At 43.3% G+C, this 21,642-nt stretch overlaps 1 protein-coding gene across 1 annotated transcript in view; it reads left to right on the top strand.

Moving 5' to 3' along the window:
* The first annotated feature begins 863 nt into the window (after nt 1-863).
* LGR4 (leucine rich repeat containing G protein-coupled receptor 4) overlaps nt 864-21,642 on the top strand; it is a 97,372-nt gene continuing 76,593 nt past the window's right edge. Inside the window, exon 1 of the mRNA XM_029060317.2 lies at nt 864-1,452. Within this exon, the coding sequence (XP_028916150.1) occupies nt 1,217-1,452 (236 nt within the window). The 5' untranslated portion in view covers nt 864-1,216. The remainder of the gene's footprint in view (nt 1,453-21,642) is intronic.

The following is a 21,642-nucleotide window of genomic DNA, read 5'->3' as shown; positions in this document are numbered from 1 at the left end:
CCCTGGAAGGGCAGCCGGAGAGGAGCGCCTGCAGCCCAGACGCTCATCGCACCCGGGACAAGAGCGAAAAAAAGGATTGTTTTTTCCTCCCCCCCCCACCCCCTTCTGTCTTTTTCCATTATTATTTGGAAGGGCAGCCGGAGAGGAGCACCTACCTCTCTCTCCCCCCACCGCCCGCAGCCCAGACTCTAATCGCACCCGGGACAAGAGCGAAAAAAAGATATTTTTTTCCTCCCCCCCCCACCCCCTTCTGTCTTTTTCCATTATTATTTGGAAGGGCAGCCGGAGAGGAGCACCTACCTCTCTCTCCCCCCACCGCCCGCAGCCCAGACTCTAATCGCACCCGGGACAAGAGCGAAAAAAAGATATTTTTTTGCTCCCCCCCTCTTCCGTCTTTTTCCATTATTATTTGGAAGGGCAGCCGGAGAGGAGCGCCTGCAGCCCAGGCTCTAATCGCACCCGGGACAAGAGCGAAAAAAAGGATTTTTTTCTCCCCCCCCCTTCTGTTTTTTCCATTATTATTTGGAAGGGCAGCCGGAGAGGAGCGCCTAACCTCTCTCCCCCCACCGCCTGCAGCCCAGACTCTAATCGCACCCGGGACAAGAGCGAAAAAAAGGGATTTTTTTTTCCTCCCCCTCTTCTTTCTTTTTCCATTATTATTTGGAAGGACAGCCGCAAAGGACCGCCTTACCTCTTTCCCCCCTCCGCCTGCAGCCCAGACTCTAATCGCACCCGGGACCAGAGCGAAAAAAAGGATTTTTTTTTGGTCCCCCCCCCTTCTGTCTTTTTCCATTATTATTTGGAAGGGCAGCCGGAGAGGAGCGCCTGCAGCCCGGACGCTAATCGCACCCGGGACCAGAGCGAAAAAAGGGATTTTTTTTCTCCCCCCGCCTTGTCTTTTTCCATTATTATTTGGAAGGGCAGCCGGAGAGGGGCGCCTACCTCTCTCCCCCCTCCGCCTGCAGCCCAGACTCTAATCGCACCCCCGGGAGAAGAGCGAAAAAAAGGATTTTTTTCCCTCCCCCCTTGTCTTTTTAAATCATTATTTGGAAGGGCAGCGGGAGAAGAGCGCCCACCACCGCCTGCAGCCCAGACGTCCATCGCTCCGGGGAGAGGAAGAGGAGGAAAAAAAGGATTTTCTTTTTTTTTTTTTTTGTGGCCCGCTTCTGTCTTTTTTTTTTCCATTATTATTTGTCAGGGCAGCCGGAGGGGAGCGATGCGGAGTGCGGGTCTGGCGCTGCTGTGCCTCCTGGCCCTGGGTCCGGGCGGCTCGGCCGGGCCTAGTGGAGCCTCCCCGGCCCCTGGTCCTGCCCCCGGTCCTGCCCCCGGTCCTGCCCCCGGCCCGGCCTCCTGCCCCCCTCCCTGTCGCTGCGACGGCCACCGCCGGGTGGACTGCTCCGGCCGGGGGCTGACGGCCCTGCCCGACGGGCTCAGCACCTTCACCCAAGCCCTGTGAGTCCGGGGGTGCTCCCGGGAGGAGGAGGACCCGGGGGAGGGAGGATCATAATGATCGTGTTGGTATTTCTTCTGTGCAGAGCACTGTTCTAAACGCCGGGGGTGATCCAGGGTCCTCAGGTTGTCCCTCGTGAGGCTCCCAGGCTTCATCTCCATTTGACAGATGAGGGAACTGAGGCCCAGATAGGTGAATAATGTTGGTATTTGTTAAGCGCTTACTCTGTGCTAAGCGCCGGCAGAGATCCAGGGTCCTCAGGTTGTCCCTCGTGAGGCTCCCAGGCTTCATCTCCATTTGACAGATGAGGGAACTGAGGCCCAGATAGGTGAATAATGTTGGTATTTGTTAAGCGCTTACTCTGTGCTGAGCGCCGGGGGAGATCCAGGGTCCTCAGGTTGTCCCTCGTGAGGCTCCCAGGCTTCATCTCCATTTGACAGACGAGGGAACTGAGGCCCAGATAGGTGAATAATGTTGGTATTTGTTAAGCGCTTACTCTGTGCTGAGCGCCGGGGGAGATCCAGGGTCCTCAGTTTGTCCCTCGTGAGGCTCCCAGGTTTCATCTCCATTTGACAGACGAGGGAACTGAGGCCCAGATAGGTGAATAATGTTGGTATTTGTTAAGCGCTTACTCTGTGCTGAGCGCCGGGGGAGATCCAGGGTCCTCAGTTTGTCCCTCGTGAGGCTCCCAGGCTTCATCTCCATTTGACAGGCGAGGGAACTGAGGCCCAGATAGGTGAATAATGTTGGTATTTGTTAAGCGCTTACTCTGTGCTGAGCGCCGGGGGAGATCCAGGGTCCTCAGTTTGTCCCTCGTGAGGCTCCCAGGTTTCATCTCCATTTGATAGATGAGGGAACTGAGGCACAGGGAAGTGAATAACGTTGGTATTTGTTAAGCACTTACTACATGCAGAGCACTGTTCTAAGCGCTGGGGGAGATACAGGGTCCTCAGTTTGTGCCTTGTGAGGCTCCCAGTCTTCATCTCCATTTGACACATGAGGGATATGAGGCACAGAGAAGTGACTAGTAATGTTGGTATTTGTTAAGTGCTTACTCTGTGCAGAGCACTGTTCTAAGCTCTGGGGGACATACAGGGTCCTCAGTTTGTCCCTTGTGAGGCTCCCAGTCTTCATCTCCATTTGACAGATGAGGGAACTGAGGCCCAGATAGGTGAATAATGTTGGTATTTGTTAAGCGCTTACTATGTGCAGAGGACTGTTCTAAGTGCCGGGCGAGATACAGGGTCCTCAGGTTGTCCCTCATGAGGCTCACAGTCTTCATCTCCATTGGACAGATGAGGGAACTGAGGCCCAGAGAAGTGAATAATGTTGGTATTTGTTAAGGGCTTACTCTGTGCAGAGCACTGTTCTAAGCGCTGGGAGAGATACAGGGTCCTCAGGTTGTCCCTCGTGAGGCTCACAGTCTTCATCCCCCATTTGACGGATGAGGGAACTGAGGCCCAGAGAAGTGAAGTGACTTGCCCACAGTCACACAGCTGACAAGTGGCAGATCCGGCACTCGAACCCATGACCTCTGACTCCCAAGCCCAAGCTCTTTCCACGGATCCCCTGCTCCCCACCTCTAACCTCTTGCTGGCCCCACGGAGAACTCCCCCCCCCCCAACTCCCTGTCTCTTAGCTGCTTGCCAGCCGTGTGACTTTGGGATAGTCACTTCCCTTCCTGGGGACCTCAGTGCCCTCATCTGTAAAATGGGGATGAAAACTGCCAGCCCCATGTGGGACAACCTGATCACCTTCTATTCCCCCCACCCCCACCCCAAGCGCTCAGAACAGTGCTTTGGCACATAGTAAGCGCTGAAATACCAACATGATTATCATTATTATTGTTGTATCCCCCCAAGCACTCAGACAGTGCTTTGACACATAGCGCTTAACAAATACCGACATGATTATGATTATTATTGTTGTATCCCCCACCCCCAGCACTTGTGAGCTCGTCATTGGGCAGGGATGGTCACTATCTGTTGCCGAATTGTACATTCCAAGCACTTTGTACAGTGCTCTGCACATAGTAAGCGCTCAGTGAATACTGTTGAATGAATAAATGAATGCTTGGCACATAGTAAGCGCTTAACAAATATCAACATTATTATGATTATTATTGTGTCACCCCCAGCATTTAGAACAGTGCTTGGCCCATAGTAAGTGCTTAACAAATACCAACATTATTATTATTATTGTTGTGTATTCCCCCCAGCACTTAGAACAGTGCTTGGTGCAGAGTAAGCGCTTAACTATTATTATTACTATTCTTAGGAGGCAAGATTCCCACCCAGCTCCCCACCCTCCCCCCCGGACCTGCCTCCTAGGAGCCCTGGGAAGCAGCGTGGCTCAGTGGAAAGAGCCTGGGCTTGGGAGTCAGAGATCGTGGGTTCCAACAGTGCCCCAGTGCTTAGAACAGTGCTCAGCACATAGTAAGCCCTCAACAAATACCCTTATTATTATGATGACTATGAATCCCAGCTCCGCCACTTGTCAACTGTGGGACTTCGGGACAGTCACTTCACTTCTCTGGGCCTCAGTTCCCTCATCTCTAAAATGGGGATCAAGACTGGGAGCCCCATGCGGGACAACCTCATCACCTTGTATCCCCCCCCAGCGCTTAGAACAGTGCTTTGCACGTAATAAGCGCTTAACAAATACCATCATCATTATTAATAATAATTGTAAGTCGAATTGTACTTTCCAAGTGCTTAGTCCGGTGCTCCGAACACAGTAAGAGCTCAATAGGTACGTTTGAATGAATGAGTGAAAAATGGGGGTTGAGACAGGGAGCTCCACGGGGCGGGGCCGGGGAGATCAACCTGCCTACCTTGTATCTACCCTAGCGCCTAGAACAGTGTTTGGCACGTAGTGAGCGCTTAACAAATACCATTATTATTATCATTGAGTGGGATGGTCTTACTGGGGAAGGGGCCAGGACAGGCCCACCAAAGGAGCAGGGTCGTGTTGTTGGCCCTGAGATGCCAGCACATAGAAAGTGCTTAACCAATACCATAAATATTATTACTCTTCAGCTTTCTATTGAGATTGTGAGCTCCACATGGGACAGGGACTGTGTCCAACTCGATTTGCTTGTATCCACCCTAGCGCCTAGTGCAGTGCCTGGCACATAAAGATTGCTTTATGAATGCAGGAAGAATATGGATATGCAGGGCCATAAGGTTGAACCCAGATTCTGCATTTGAGGACAGTGAATCCAGCCACCCTCTGGCAAGCCAAGCCTTGTAATCGGCTAAGGCACCCGAGGAAAGGTTGGGAATTTTTCTTTCCCCCTGCCAAGCTGAGGAGCAGCGAGCGGGGAAGCACCTGGATCCTGGTGTGTTCAAACACGTGTGGGGAGGAAGCACCTGCATCAGCAAGAATGCACTTTGAATCTTGTCATGTTCAGGTATGGAGATCTGACGCCTCAAATCCTCCACCTCCAAGCTAGCTTCGATTGATAGGGCCCCCTCCTCAGGATTTGTTTTTTTGGGTGTGTGTTTTTTCCTCCCCCAGCTGGAGGAAATCGGCAGATCTCTCTTGGGTCAAAGTGCTTTCATGGCAAACAAAGCCTTTTGGAGGTGGAGTTTTGATCGGCAAAGGGTGCAGATTTTAGGAGAAGAGTAATAATATTAATTGTGCTGTTTGTTAAGCGCTTACCGTGTGCCAGACACTGTGCAAAGCCCTGGGGGAAGGGGAGGAGAGAAATACAAGCCAATCGAGTTGGACACAGTCCCTGTCCCATGTGGGGCTCACAGTCTCAATAGAAAGCTGAGGAGTAATAATAATTATGGTATTTGTTAAGCACTCTTTATGTGCCAGGCACCGTACTAGGCGCTGGGGGGATATGAGCAAATCGAGTTGGACACAGTCCCTGTCCCACGTGGGGCTCAGAGTCTCAGTAGAAAGCTGAAGAGTAGTAATAATTCTGGTATTTGTTAAGCGCTTTCTGTGTGCCAGGCACTGTACTAAGTGCTGGAAGAATATGGATTTGCAGGGCCATAAGGTTGAACCCAGTTTCTGCGTTTGAGGACAGTGAATTCAGCATTGGTAGTGTGATCATTCTGGGCCCCGAGGGGTGACCCATAGAGTCAGAACACTAAAAACTCAAAATTTCCAGGGTCCCCGATTTGAATTAAAAAAAAAAAAGATGTTCGGCGCTCGTCGTTGTTGTGCGTGTGTGTGTTGCTAGAGTTCCTAACGTTTATGGGGACGGGGAGTTGTTAGATACACCTGGATGATAGGATTGTTTAACCTGTTGGTAATCGAAGCCGGCATGAGACAATACAGTTGGAAAGGATGGCTCATCCCCAGAGAGCCATCTGAATGGCCCGTCCCCATCTTCTTCGCTGACAGATCTGCTCCTAGAGAAGGGATGGGAGAGACTTTTTGTGGACACAAATGATGGCTATTATATCAAGCACGTCCCGAGGGGGAAGGTGGTTTGGCTCATTTTGGTGATGTCACACTGTCACCGCGAATTCCTTAAAAAAGGCTCAGTCTGTGGGTTGTTCCCCAGCAAACCATAGAACCGACCCATCCCGTACCCTCAAGGACCCTGCGAAGGTCTTTGGCATCTGCCCAAGAACTGAATTGGTCATTTTGAAATCCAGCCGGGTCATCAAGTGAGCAGGCCTGGGGTGTGTTTTGGAGGAAAAGCACCGGTAATTGTAAAAGTCTCTGTGTGGAGAGGGGAAATAAATAGACCAAGCACGAATTGAGGAAACAGAAGCAAATGATATTCCTTAAGACAACACGGCACACCCCTGGTGATCAAATAGGTAGAAATGTGACTAAAAGTTCAGGAGTGTAGAGGTCTGATAGTGGGAGAATCCAAAGGAAGGGAAGGAAAAAAATGGCATACATGTTTTAGTGCTGAGAAATTTCTGTTGGGGCGAATCAGTCAGTTGATCAGTGGTATTTATTAAATGCTTACTCTGTGCCTGATTCTCATTTACAGTGTCTTTAACTCTACCTTGAAAAGACTTGACAAGGTTTAGATAGGCTCGATCATTCCTGAAGATCAAGAGAACTGAGTGGTTATTTTTGCCTCTTGTCCTTTCGGTGCTGATGATGGAATTCTTTTGAAGGGGTTCTATCTCCTACCAGTCGATAAATTATAAAAGTGATAATCTGGGAATTTTTTTTTCTCAGGTGACAACCTCTATAGAAATAATAGACCACCTTCCTTGTGAAGCACTTCCAGTTATTGTTTTCACAGGATTCCACGCATCAGCAGACTTACCGTCATGGTTTGTCAGGCAACAGTATGAGAGTATGAGAAGGGTGGCCCGAAAACCACAGGCTCTGTTACCGTTTCTGTAGCAGTTTTGTCAGTTTTTCACAAGCTTAGTTAATAATAATAATAATAATGTTGGTATTTGTTAAGCGCTTACTAGGTGCTGAGCACTGTTCTAAGCGCTGGGGTAGACACAGGGGAATCAGATTGTCCCACGTGGGGCTCACAGTCTTAATCCCCATTTTACAGATGAGGTAACTGAGGCACCGAGAAGTTAAGTGACTTGCCCAAAGTCACACAGCTGACAAGTGGCTGAGCCGGGATTCGAACCCATGACCTCTGACTCCAAAGCCCGTGCTCTTTCCACTGAGCCACGAGTTGTGTTTGGCTTAAGAGCTATCACTCCATAAGAATGTGCAGGGACCTCAATTGAAGGGGGAAACTGAGGCACTAAGGCAGTTAAGTGCCATGCCCCCCAAATCTCCTGCTAGACTGTAAGAGCCTTAACGGCAAGGATCATGTCAACCAACTCTGTTATGCTTCCAAACACAGCACGGTGCTAAGCACAGAGTAAGTGCTTAAATATTACTGACCGATAGCGGTAGGGCCGTTTTCCATAATCCGGTCTTTCCGACTGCCAGAGTCGAACACTCCTACGGAAACTGCTTGCTGCCTCTTGGAGTGTAGCATGTCCTCCGTTGAATGGTGGGTGTGCAATTATAATAGTGAGTAATCTTTGTAAAGCCCTTACTATCTGTTAAGCCTTGTACCAAGCACTGGGATAGATGCAAAATGATCAGGTGAGGCACAGTCCCTGGCCAATATAGGGCCCACAGACTAAGGGAGAGGGAGAACAGGTATTTAATCCCCATTTTACAGATGAAGAAACTGAGGCACAGTTTCCCAAAGTCACACAAAAAGCAAGTGGCAGAGCAGCGATTAGAACCCGGGTCCTCTGACTCCCTGGCCCATGTTCTTCTACTTTTTAAATTCCTCTTTTTTAAAATGGTATTTGCTAAGCACTTACTATATGCCAGGCACTGTACTAAGCGCCGGGGTAAAATAGGCTATAATCGGTTGGACACAGTCCCTGTTCCATATAGGGCTCACAGTCTTAATCCCCATTTTACAGATGAGGTAACTGAGGCATTTGGTCACACTGTGTGTCACACTTGTGTGAGTGAAACAGCTGTTAAATCTTTTAATGCATGTACTGTATATTGTATTGTTTAACATCCGTATATATCTGCGGCTGAGTTGGGTTCTCTAAATATGTGCGGTGACTGAGTAGTCTATGGTAGAATATAGCTGACGGTTCTCTCGCCTTGTACAGCAGAGGCTGTCTGCCTCTTGATTAATGACCCTCCAGTGTAGGTAGTCTTATGGTAGGGATAAATTCCCCGCGGTCATAAATGGGTGTCTATTTGGATTCCTGTTTTCCTGTCACTTGCTGCTTGGAGTGATATGTCATACCAGTGGCAGTGCTGTTTTGTAGTCCTGTGTGTTAATGAATGTAAATGCACATACAGTTATAAGGGTTAGCATTTGAACACAGCCTATTATTGCTTTTTCAATTGTGGATGATTAAAACTGTGATTAAGTGAGTGCTAGGACTAGAGAACTTGACAGAGAATCTTATTTAGAAACCGATGAATAAGTTCACGTGCCATTTCAATGCTGATAGGTTATCCATTTCCTATAGGTATAATTTCACCCTGTTTTGGTTATCTGATTAAAGGTTAGAGGGCTTGTTTTGGACTGTAGAATGCTAAATAATTAGTAAGAATTCACCCCAAATTTAAAAGTATCCAATTTGTGCATGTCATGCAGTTTTCGTTCAAAAAAATCATAATTGGCTGACTTTTGAAATTTCCAGGGATTCTTCACTTTTTTTTGTGGTTCTTTGGAATTATCTCACCCAGTTCTACCCCGGGGTTTGTTTACTATTGCATTAAAATCCTTTATGCTTCTAACGCCACTACTTGAAAGTCTTTTTTTTCTTTCCTGTAGTGCCTTTCAAATCTTTATTTTGTAAATGGAAAGCTCTTATGGAGAGTGGGTTTTTTTTTTTAATTTTCATTCTGGAATTGCAAAATCTCTTCAACACTCTCACTTTTCTCATGCTAAGACCCTTTCTACTCCTAAACTATCACTTCACATAGTGCAACAGATCATTGGCTCTTAAACAGTATTTAGCATTTTATATGCAGTGTTATGTCAACATCTTTGAATGTTGCAGGACTTCTGGTCAAACAAAATGTTTGTTCCACTGGGCCATTAGAGTATTTAATGTCAAGATAAAGTTGATAATGTCGAGAGGATGTATATCCAGGAATATATTCCACAATTGTTCCAGTTTTTAAAATGTGGGCACTTATGTCTGGAAGAAAGAGTTTTGTTTGGTGTTTTTTTTTGTTTGTTTGTTTCGTTTTTTTCTAGAGGTTGGACCCGATCAGATGTAAGCATTTAATTGTAAAATCTCAGTTGGGTTTAAAATATAGGTTTCCCAGGCTCGCATGTAGATTGTTCTTAGGGCGGAGAGGTGTCAGGGTCTCTTTTATTTGCCAGATGCTTCGATACACTTTTCAACTGATTCTTTGTTAGTTTTGTTTTACAAGGTTGCCAACCGATACAAGCAACATGAAATCTGTTAATGTGCAGTGAACCTGAGGAAACTATTTAGAAAAGTAAAGCTTGCTAGCTGTGTCCTTGACTGAAAACTTTAACTTGCAGTGCCCCTGATAGTAAAGCCTTGTGTTTAATTAGACTGTAGAAGTTTTGCTTTTAGAGACTTGTCAGGACAGCTTTTCATCTGGCTTTGCAGCATGTGTCTGCCAGGGGGGTGCTAATGCTAAACTCTACTTTTCCTGTAAATATCAAAATGAGTCATTTCTTGGATAGCATTTTTTTTCTCAATTTTTTGTTCTGGTCTTGGTCCGTAAGGTGATATACTTAGGTGAAAATGAAAAACAACCCTCATTTTAAGTTGCTGCCCAGAAAAAAAGAAAATGGGTGAGTAACTTTTAGCAAATCAAATGTTTGGCCACAGAGGTTGTTGTGTCTTAGACCTTTCTTGCCATTTCTTTTGTGTCCTCAGCACCTGATTAGTAATAACAGTGATTGTGGTATTAAGTTTTTACAGCACCAAGCACTGAATGAAGCGCAAGAGTAGATACGAGGTAATCAGGTTGGACCCAGGCCGTGTTCCATTTGGGGCTCCCAGACCGAGTAGGAGGGAAAAGAGATTTTGAATGCCCATTATATAGATGAGTTAACTGAGGCACAGGGAAGTTAAGTGACTTGTCCAAGGTCACACAACAGCCAAATGGCAGAGCTGGGATTAGGACCTGGGCCCTTTAATAATAATTGTGGTATTTGTTAAGCACTTACTATGTGCCAGGCACTGTACTAAAGGCTGGGATGGATACAAGCAAATCTGGTTGAATGCAGTCACTGTTCCATGCAGGGCTCACAGTCTCAGTCCCCATTTTACAGATGAGGTAACTGAGGCCCAGAGAAATGAGGTGACTTGCCCAAGGTCACATAGCAAACAAGCGCTCAATAAATACTATTGAATGAATAAATGAAAGTGGCAGAGCCGGGAGCAGAACCCATGACCTGCTGACTCCCGGGCCTTTGCTCTATCCACTATGCCATGCTCCTGGTTCCCGGGCCCTTGCTCTTGCCAATAGGCCACACTGATTGTCAAGCCATTTGCTGTATGGCAACTGTACTGGCTGAAACTGGGAAGGGCAGAAAGTAGACTTTGGAAATGGTGCTGCATTGTAAGAAAACACATGATTTTCTAGTTTCAAATGAGTGTATCAAATTATGTCTCAACTTTATACAGATGTTAACAAGGTAATCTGTAGTAAATGCCTATTTAAATGGCAAGATGTAATTATATAGCCTATTTCATTGGTTCTATCAATGCATGAAGAAATTTTAATTAAACTATATTGAGAAGCTATGACATAGCTGGGAATATTTTTAATATGATACATAAACCATTCCAAAACATGCTTCTTTGGTATGTGGTCAATTAGAATTCTGGTTATGAGTTTTATTTTCAGGCGCTGCAACATAGTTGTCTACACTTGCGTACTTCTAAGTGCTGAGCAAAAAGACATTTAGCTATCCTCTGTGTTGAAGTAGGAACCTTAATCCCCTTTTGTCATTAACCCCCCCCCCCCCCCCCAGTTTTTGAGGTACAGGAATACACTGCTGAGCTGAAAATATCCCAAGGCTTGGCTTTGTCACTACTCCACTGAAGTCTCTTGCTGCTGTTCTAGCCCTGAAGTGAGAAACTTGAAGCTACCAGGGGCGTGGAGTACAAGTAAAAATATTCAACTTGTAATAACATTGAAAGGGAAAGCATTCTACATCCAGTCAGGGTAGGGAGCTAGATAACACCGTGCTTGCCTCCCAAAGAGCAAACACAGCTCTAAAATCCGGAACTCAGGATAGTGTGCTCTAAGAAGCAAGATGATTATACGTGACATTTTTACCAAACTCAGAGCTTTGTGTATTTTAAAATTTAAAAAGCAGAAGTGTGCGTGTGGTATCCCGACTGAGCCTTTGCTTTTTTTTTGCACCTCTCCGCTGACAGGGTGTCCTTTCTTCTGAGTGTGTATAAGTTATTCAGTGCCACTCGTGTTCGTGACAAAACCTTATTTTGAATATTTGGATCGACTGTTGAAATCTCACTCTAGGCATCGGGAGAATGAATTACCTGCCCTTTTGCAGCAATTTAGCATTTCTATTTGGGAAAATTTACTTTAATAAGAGTGACATAATTTTGGCCCAGAGACAGCTACTTTACCTTGGAGCTGCATTAGGCACTGCGAAAGAATGTGGCTGGAATTGCTTCAGACCCGACTTCCCTTCCACCTCCCCAACCCCCTTTCAGGTACTTTAACCATTCAGATGTGAAACTTTACTACAAACCACTGTATAATTTAGAACATGTGGTAACATCTATAACTATCCTAAGAAGCTTGATCACTTGCTTTAATATGTAGCTAGATGAATTTTATAATTCTCATCCTGCCTATTTGCTTTTAAAAAGAGTGGGAAAGGAGATAAAAGTACTCATTGTCTTTTCCAAAGACTTTGAAAAAATACATTTTTATATACCGATGAACATCTTTGTTTTGTTTTATTTCCACCTGCCATTTGAAAAAAAATAATAGTTGAAAGAGCAAATAGGTGGTGAGTCCTAAGCAGTGTGGTTTTATGGGTACTAAGATCATAAGGCATAAAGAAATCTCAAAAAGTTATCTAGTTTATCATCTTGCCTTAAGGCAAGACTGCCTGCAAACCACCTCAGAAAGATACTTATAAAAAGCCTCCGGGGAAGATGGCATAACCTACCATAGCAACATGTCCCACTCTCACAATCCTGACAGTCAGAAAAGTTCTTTCTCATTAATGTCTAATCCAAATCCTTTCTGCTGCAATCCATTGCCCCCAGCCTTGTCCTTAGTGCGCTAGAGAACAGTTTCTTACTGTCACTAACATATGATCCTTTTTGGCCTCCCCCCCCCCCAATTCCTTCCCCCCCCGCCACCCCCCTCAATTTTCCCACTAGCATTTTATTCTCTGGGCTAAAGCCCCCAGTTCTTTAGTAGAATAGTATGCATTAAGTGCTTACAGCCTTAATTGTATCTACCCCAGCGCACCGGGGCTCACAGCCTTAATTCCCATTTTACAGAAGAGGCAGTTGAGGCCCAGAGAAGTTAAGTGACTCGCTCAAGGTCACACAGCAGACAGGTGGCAGAGTCAGAATTAAAACCCAGGTCCTCTGACTCCTAGGTCACACTGTTTCTCGGCTTAGCATTAGCAGTTTTGAAGTTCCCACCTGGTGCAGTGCAGTATACAAGGCTCTTACAATTCAAAACAATAAAGTGACATGCCATGCTTGTCTCTCCTCTACTTGTCTGCTGTGTGACATTGGGCAAGTCACATCACTTCTCTGTGTCTCATTAACCCCATTGGTAGAATGGGGATTAAGACCGTGAGCCCCATGTGGCTCATGGACTGTATCGAACTTGATTACCTTGTAACTACTCCAGGGTTTAGATCAGGTTATGGCACCTAATAAGCACTTAATATATTCCATTAAAAAAAAGTCCCCTGTCCGCAAGGGGCTTGCAGTCTCATGAAGGAGACAAGCATAAAAATAGTTACAGAGTTGTCAAAATAAATTGAACAGCCATATGTACTTAAGTATGAAGGGGGGTATAAATTCACTAGTGATAGCTTTTCCTTATGGGAGCAATACACTGAATTTTAAATTATTTTTGTTTTTCTCCTCCAAGTTTTCTATAAACCTACACAAATTTGGGGTCCCAATGTGGAACACTCTATCTTATGGAGACTTATCCAGTTGTCATCCATGGAGGAAAGGTGAACTTTCAGGTCCCACATCCACATTAACCATAGGATATATTTTAGTATCATGCTTTTTAAAATTTCAGTATAACAGTAGTAACTTGACTGCTAGATTATTAAATTTTAAAAAGAACTGCTCATGTGCAGGAATTGCACCTTTTTGTCACTACTATATACTCTTCCCCCAAATACCTCTGTTAATTCACAAGAGTAGATGCTCAATTAATACTGATGACAGTCCTTCCTTTATTCACCTTCTATCTGTTATGACTTCTAGATCTTGCAGTGCAGTATATGGTCACATAGACAATCCTATGCTCTTGGGAACGTACGATAATAATAATCATGGTAATTACTATGGTATTTGTTAAGCACTTACTATGTGCCAGCACTGTATTATGCCCCGGGGCAGATACAAGCAAATCGGGTTGGAAACAGGCCCTGTCCCCCATGGGGCTCACAATCTAAAAAAATACTAGACTTGATCATTGCCTATAAGGTGCTTATAATCTAGTATTTATATAGACCATTTTTCCTCTTGTATTTCTGCCATTTTTTCTTCTTATTTGAATGATCTTGTGCATGCCTACATCCTCTTTCAATCATATTTATTGAATGCAGACGAGGTGCAGAGCTTTGTACTAAGTACTTGGGAGGGAAAATGATCAGAGTTGGTAAACATGTTCCCTGCTTACAACAAGCTTCCAGTCTAGAGGGAGAGACTGACATTAATATAAATAAATTACAGTTTTTTTAATGATATTTAAGCACCTGCTATGTGCCAGGCACTTTTCTAAGTGCTGGGCTAGTTACAGGGTAATTGAGTTGGATGCATTCCCTGTCCCACATAGGGCTCACAATTTCAATCCCCATTTTACAGATGAAATAACTAAGGAGCAGAGAAGTTAAGTGACTTACCCAAGGTCACACAGCAGACAAGTAGTGGAGCTGGGATTAGAACCCAGGCCCTCCTGATTCCCAGGCCTGTGTTCTATCCATTAGGCCACTATCTGTACTTAAGTGCTGTGGGGCAGACGGTGGGGTGAATAAAGGGTATAAATCCAAGTGCAATTGGTCAAAGTCATTTTGAAGAATCCAGAATTTCAAGGGGGCACGCTTACCCGTCTAATTTGGTGTCACTGGAATTCCATCAACAATGCCCTCAATAAATTATGTTATTAATGGTACAAGATCTAGAACTGATCTCAAGAAATACCTCTTCATGGATCCTCTCAGGCTGACATCAGTACTTGTCAGAAATCAGTTGAGCATCTGCAAAATGATAGAGTGATACAAAATGGTTGTTTTTTCAAGTGCTGACTGCAGGTCACTGGTGGTCCATGTCCCCCTTGCTCTCAGTCTTGTCCCTGAGTGTAGATTCCCTGCAGGGGGCTTTCAGGGCTATTATTAGAAAGAGGTTGCTGCTATGTGCTCCCATGCTAAAAATGGCCCAGGATGGAGCTGAATAGAGATTTTTCTTTTTTTTTTTCCCTCACCCTTCTCTCCGGTGTGGTCCACAAGAAACTTTTCCCACTGAAGTGGGACATCTTGAAGGGACACTGAGCTAAACCATGGTGTCCCAGTGCTTGATGAGGTGAATCAGTTGAGATTAAAACAAACACCTTGGTGTAGCAGGTTTGGTACAGATGAAGGAAATTACACTAGTCCAAACAGATGAATTCCTCACAGTTTGATCAAATCATCTAAGTCAGAATACTCTTCATGGTTCCTGATCATTTCCTATTCTTAGTTCCCAAACCAATAGGGTATTTGTTGCCGTGTGTATTTCTACCCAGTCTTCTTTCTCTCTCTCTACAAGAGCCTTAGAATAGTGCCTTCTGTGCAACTTGGAGGTGCCTAAAATGTCTTCCAAAAGTTTCAAATTTTTCATCTTCATTCAAAGGTAAGAATAATTATGGTACTTGTTAAGCACTTACTATGTGCCAAGCACTGTTTAAAGCCAAGGATAGATACAAGTTAATGAGGTTGGACACAGTCCTTGTCCCACACTGGCCTCACTGATTATGTAGGAGGGAAGATCACAAATGTTCTTCTGAAAGCAAGCATGATTATCCATTTAGAATTATAAGATCTTTAAAGCCTCATTCATGATTATTTGGATAATGGGGAAAGAAACACTTTAATGTTTAGAGAAATAAATCTTAGCTACTCAACAGAAATGGTGAGATGTCAGTGCTTTTTAAGTTTTGTTTTTAGTAGATGCTCGATGTACAGATTTCCATTCAGTTTTGTGAGAATTTATTGTGTCGGTTTGGTGGGAGAGCTGAGTCAGGATATTATTATTACTGCATCACAGGACTGTAAACTTTACTAATGTATCTTCTTAGAGAGCCAAAAAGGTGAAGTTGGTATTCTTGATAGGTAATTTAAATGTTTCCCATGCTTTCTAAAAATGTAAAAGGTTTTTAGGTAGTGGATTCAAGGATTTTATAAACTAAATATCTAAATTTGATGAAGCTAATATACACAGCTATTTTGTCTGGCTAAGTCTTTCACACGTAGTTGTGCATTTTAAAACTTCATTCTTAAAATTTTTTATTGTTAGAAATTTTTCCCATTACCGTCTTGACATCTGCCTCATTGCACATGAATAGTCTGACCCAGAACCTCAGCAGGGAGACTAATGTGGTCTGGCTTTCAATAGCCATGTTACTGACAAAGAAAACATATGGAATATTTCATTCCTGCCTTATGCAAACAGACTGTGGATCTGTAAGAGTATGCTGCAGTAGGCTTCATACTTCATGGTAGATTGGCAAGTTTGTAAGCTAACCACAAGACCTTTCTCAGTAATCCGAGTCCCATTACATGTCACTGTGTATTTGTTTCTGTGGAAATAGAATCCAGTGGGCTGAACAAATCAATTTCAAATATCAGTTTTAATAATTTGATAGTGTGGTTTTTTCCATAGGCCCTGTTCCTTTATTTATAATACATTTTACTCAAGGACATTTTATCTTTGCAGTATGTTTGGACACTGCTCCTCAATATTTGACGAGTGGTGTTTGCTTGTCAGGGAGAGACAAGATGGGAACACAGATGTGTGGTTCCCACTGGAACATGCCTTGGGGTTAGTCTGGCTTTGTTTATCTCCTCCTTTTCAATCCGCAAAACAGGGACCACTCTATCTTCACCCGGGGCAAGCACTTCTACTTTGACCCTTTAAAAGTTGCTGTTACACTGAACCAAAGAACCTCTTTATAGTTTTTGTTCCAGTCGAGCAAGTAGTGTGGATGCCTGGATTGTAGGCATGTTAAATTGGCAAATGGACTGCAGGTGTGGTAAGGGAGGTGGGGAGAAAACACTGTAAAGAAGAACAGGTGAAATGCTTACTTCATATTTGTTGCCATAGTGCTGAGATATTTTGAGTACTTGAACTTTTGTTCCAGATAAGGAATTTTTATTTGGAATACACCTTCTGGACCCAAGGCAGTAATTCTGCTCTGAGGAAATAAATATGAATACTTTGTGAACTAGGGACTAATTTGTAGCTGCTCTGTTCGTGTCCTTTATTTCTAGTTTGATGTGGTGGAAGGTGAGCTATCAGTTATCTAAAAATGCTGAATTCCTTCAGATTTTGGTCTCCAGCTGGTACCTGAGGCATAGGGAAGGTTTAGAAACTTCAATCAGTGGTATTTATTAAGTGCTTACTCTCTGCAGAGCCCTGCACTAAGTGCTTGGGAGGGTACACTATAACAAGGTTGGCAGACATTTTCCCTACCCACGAGGTGTTTACAGTCTATAGGGGATTTAACTTTTTTAAGTTAAATGGCATTTATTCTGTAACACTGAGGTGCCTTTTTTAGTGATGATAGAATTTCCACATTTTCCATATACTGGGGTATATGCTGTAGATTGAACTGGAATTTTGATCCAAGCTTCTGTGGTTAGACCTCTAAATCTTTAAAGAAATCTGAATTTTTGTCTGACATATGGCTAATTTAATCTTCCCTACAGCTTTAAAGATTGAATTGAATTTTATTATTTATACCTTACTAAACTCAAGCTTATCCCAGGCTCAAATTTTATTTTGCTATTCTATTATTCTGTTTAAGCTCTTAATTTTAAATATTTCCTCCCTTATTTCAAAGGGCAATCTTTTTAAGGGTAACCCTTTGCCTCTTAGGATATCTTACCCTCTTGTCTAAATGAAGCTGTTTTTAACTTTGATAATCTGTAACCTTTTTCTTCTCCAAAGTTCCGGAAGACTCTCATTTAAGCAAGCTAAAAAAATGATTACGGCTTTAGAGAGCCCCAGCAGCCTCTCCAATTTACTCTCCAAGAGCTGTGCTGATGTCTCATGTTACAAAGCTTCATTGCTTTTAAAGAATAACCTTTAGGTGTGTTTACTAGCCCAGTGTATAATATGATCACAAGTTACTAGAACTGGACTTGTTCAGATGGATGAATCTTAAAAATACAGGATCACTAACTAGGTTTTCTCATTTGCTTGCCGCCTTGTTAATCCCAGAATTTGTTATTAGAGCCCTTCAAAGGTTATGGTAAGTTAACTTTTTGCACTCTGTTTAAAAAGGTGGAGAGAAAAAGTTTTAATGCAGACAAGCAACAGTACTGAATTTAGAGCTGCAATTGGGCCTGTACATGCCAACTCAGGTCCCTGACATGAACCAGGCTGCGGTGTTCTGAACCAGAAAGAGACCTGGTTGAAGGGTCTATTTCTGGGAGAAAAGAGTGGGGTCTTGGAATTACAGGGAAGGGAAGAAGGAAACTGAAATTGACTAACAGGATAGTGAAGCAGTGTGGCTTAGTGGAAAGAGCGTGGGCTTGGGAGTCAGAGGACGTGGGTTCTAATGCCGCATCCGTCACTCGTCTGCTGTGTGACCTTGGGCAAGTCACTTAACTTCTCTGTGCTTCAGTTACCTTATCTGTAAAATGGGGATTAAAAGTGTGAGCCCCATGTGGAACAACTTAATTACTCTGTATTCATTCAATAGTCATTCAATAGTATTTATTGAGCGCTTACTATGTGCAGAGCACTGTACTAAGCGCTTGGAATGTACAATTCGGCAACAGATAGAGACAATCCCTGCCCAGTGACGGGTTTACAGTCTAATTGGGGGAATGGGGGAATTAGCACATACTGTGCTAAGTGATGGGGTAGACATCAGATCAGACACAGGTCAGGGAGCTCACAATCTAACAGAGATGGGGAAGCAGATATATGAATGTTCCCTGCTTTACAGATAGGGAAACTGAGACATAGAGCAGTTAAGTGAATTACCCAAGGACACACAGCAGACAAGTGGCATATCTGGGATTAGAACCCAAGTCTCCTGGCTTCCAATCCCACCTGCTTTGCAACCAACGAAATGCAGTTTTTCTCCACATAGCTAGGCGGACTGGATCTGGAAAATGGCAGGAACATGGAGTCAGAGTATAGGGAGGCGAGTGTGGATGTTCCAAGGCAGCGGGGCATCAACAGAAGTATCTACCCCAGTGCTTAGAAAAGTGCTTGGCACGTAGTAAGCACTTAACCAATACTATCACCATCATCATCATTATGAATGTTGGAGAAGCTTGCTAATACGAAACAGCCTGAAATGTAGTGACCTGATAGAGAAACTTCTTTAAAGAAGAAAAAATTGAGAAACCCAGAAGACTTCAGAATTAAAAATTATTTCATTTCACCCTTCATACTGGAACAGATTACTATGGATAGTGTTCAAATGGATGTGAAGTTGTCTTTGTTCTGAAGAAAAATGTAGAGGAAATTAGACACTCTTGTATGGTTTCTGATACCCACAGTAATTCTTTCAAGTAATGAAGTAATGTGTTGAATTAGTAAGATTAAGTCTGAACCATTTCTTGTAGGATGAGATCGGAGGCAAACAAATGGGAGATAAAGTACTCATGCTCTATATTTTTTTTGAGATGCCAACATTTGAAATGGATCCCAATTTTGATTCTTCAAATGATTGAAAACTGAATCATATTACATGCAAGAGTGAATGATAGGATTAAAATAAAATGTTATCTTGTAACTCTGGGGTTCCATTCTTGAAGAACCTCATGATATGGGAAAATCAAATTCAGTAACTTTGATTTAATCGGAATTAATCCGTTAGGGTAGAGGGCTTTAAAGTGCACTCTACTGCAATTGACATTTTTTGATACAAATTCCTGCTTTATTTACTGTCCGTCAGTACTGGAATGTCTTCCAACCCTTGGCACTTAATGTTGTTGTCCTGGATTAAATACTGTAAAATTGCAGAAACATAAGGAAACACAAAATGCTATGTGGAATTGAACACAAAGGCCAAGTTGGAGGGTGGCAAGTTTAGCACCATCACATCTTGACCATCTCCACATCCACGCACACAAATGCTTTTTCCTACACTGAGTCTACTCAGATCAATTGTGGATCAAGTTGTACCAGAACAGATCTTTGTTGTTGTTCTCTAATTCTTTCATTGTATTCAGTCCCACTCATGCAGTGAAAACATTCATTGTAGCAGAACTGATTGTACTAAAGTAACCCTGGTCTAATTCTTGAGTTTGAATGAATATTACAGAACATATTTACAAAAAGCCAATAACCATCCTCTCCAAATTAAAATGGTTCCACTTAAAATCCATCATTTACAAGGATTCTGCTTGCATCTTCCAAATTTGAGGTTAATTCATTCACATTCATTGTGTTTCTTCATCTTCCCTTTGGTTCAGTAAGGCTCCTTAATGCTCCAGGTATGCTGCTAAGCATATTCATTCTCAGTTCTGTCAATGCCCTTCGACTTAGCCTTTTCCTTTTTGGTACTACATTCCTCTTGAGGAGAAAAATACCTCTATTTGATGGCCTCCAATAGCATTTTATTCCATCATCTCTCTGAGTTTTACTCCTTTTTTGCAGATGTCATTCAGTCTGACTGTTTTCCCTATCAAAATCTATCAATCAGTGGTATTCATCGAGCACTTAATGAGGCTGATGAGTGTTATATTTAAGACTATTAGATTTTGTGTTCCATTTGCAAAGTAGATGACTTATGAGTGCAGGGCCATGAGAAGGATGGTTTTAATAGTCTGTTGTGGGCAGGGAACGTTTCTATTAACTTTGTTATATTGTACTCTCCGAAGTGCTTAGTATAGTGCACTGCACACAGTAAGCGCTCAGTAAGGATGATTGATTGATGGCTCCCTGAACTGGGTTCAACCCTTAGGGTCAAGTAGAATGTTGTGGGTTGTAATGAAGGGGAGTCCCCATATCTCCTTACATCCCCTTGTCTTCAGCCATCTGACTCTTTTTAGTACTTGACTTCCTTCCCCACCCCCACTGCTGTAATCCCCCATAGACTGAAAAAGGGGGTCAAATAAACAGGATGGTTTAGTGGAAAAAAGTGCAGGCCTGGGAATAAAAAAACAACCTGGATTCTAATCCCCACACCCCCACTTAATAATAATAACTGTGGTATTAAAGTGCTTACTACGTGCCAGGCACTGTTCTAAACACTGTGATAGATACAAGCTAATTGGTTTGGACACAGTCCCTGTCCCACATAGGGCTCACAGTCTTAATCTCCATTGTACAGATGAGGTAACTGAGGCACAGAGAAGTGAAACATCTTGCCCAAGGTCACACACAGACAGCGGAGCCTGGATTAGAACCCAGGTCCTTCTAACTCCCAGGCCTCTGCTCTGTCCACTAGACCACTGTGAGATCATGTTGATATTTTATGAAATTATTTATGGGTGTTTAGAATTCTTTCTTTTCATTGTGGGCAGGGAACATGTCTGTCAACTCTGTGTTGTACTCTCCCAAGCACTTAGTTCAGTGCTCATCTTAGTAAGTGCTCAATAAATACCATTGATTGATTTCTGTACTTTCCCAAGTGCTTAGTAGAGTATTCTGCACACATTAAGTACTCAATAAATATGATTGAATTAATTAATTAAAGGAACTCTGGAAAAAAAGTTTACCAAATCTACCAATATACCAGTGTTGTATGTTGAATAAACCTCAAACCAAACAGGGTTGTACAGTTCCCCTGTAGAAGTATTTTGTGTAATCATTTCAGGCTTATGTGCTTTGAATTTTTTATGTAAATCAGCTTCCTCATTGATCTCCCTGCTTTCATTCTTTCCTTGTACCAAACCATGCTTACCATACTAGAGAAGCAGTGTGGCTTTAGTGGAAAGCACATGGGTTTGGGAGTCAGAGAACATGGGTTCTAATCCCAGCTCCGCCACTTGTCTACTGTGTGACCTTGGGTAAGCCACTTAACTTCTCTGTGCCTTAGTTACCTCATCTTTAAAATGGGGATTAAGACTGAACCTCATGTGGGACACCCTTATTACCTTGTATCTACGCCAGTGCTTAGATCAGTGCTTTACACATAGTAAGCGCATAACAAATACCATTATTTATTATTATTGTTACTTCATTCTGTTTCCCATGTCATTTTTCTAAAAAAATCACTCTGCACATGACACACTGCTCCTCAGAAACCTCCATTCCTCTTTGCATCATATAGAACCTCCTGATGGTTGGTTCTGAAGCACTCAATCAGCTCTCTTCCTCCCA

The sequence above is a fragment of the Ornithorhynchus anatinus genome, chromosome 3, assembly GCF_004115215.2.
Source record: "Ornithorhynchus anatinus isolate Pmale09 chromosome 3, mOrnAna1.pri.v4, whole genome shotgun sequence".
Taxonomy (NCBI): domain Eukaryota; kingdom Metazoa; phylum Chordata; class Mammalia; order Monotremata; family Ornithorhynchidae; genus Ornithorhynchus; species Ornithorhynchus anatinus.
The sequence above is the reverse complement of the archived record's forward strand: the minus strand, read 5'-3'. Positions and strand labels throughout refer to the sequence as shown.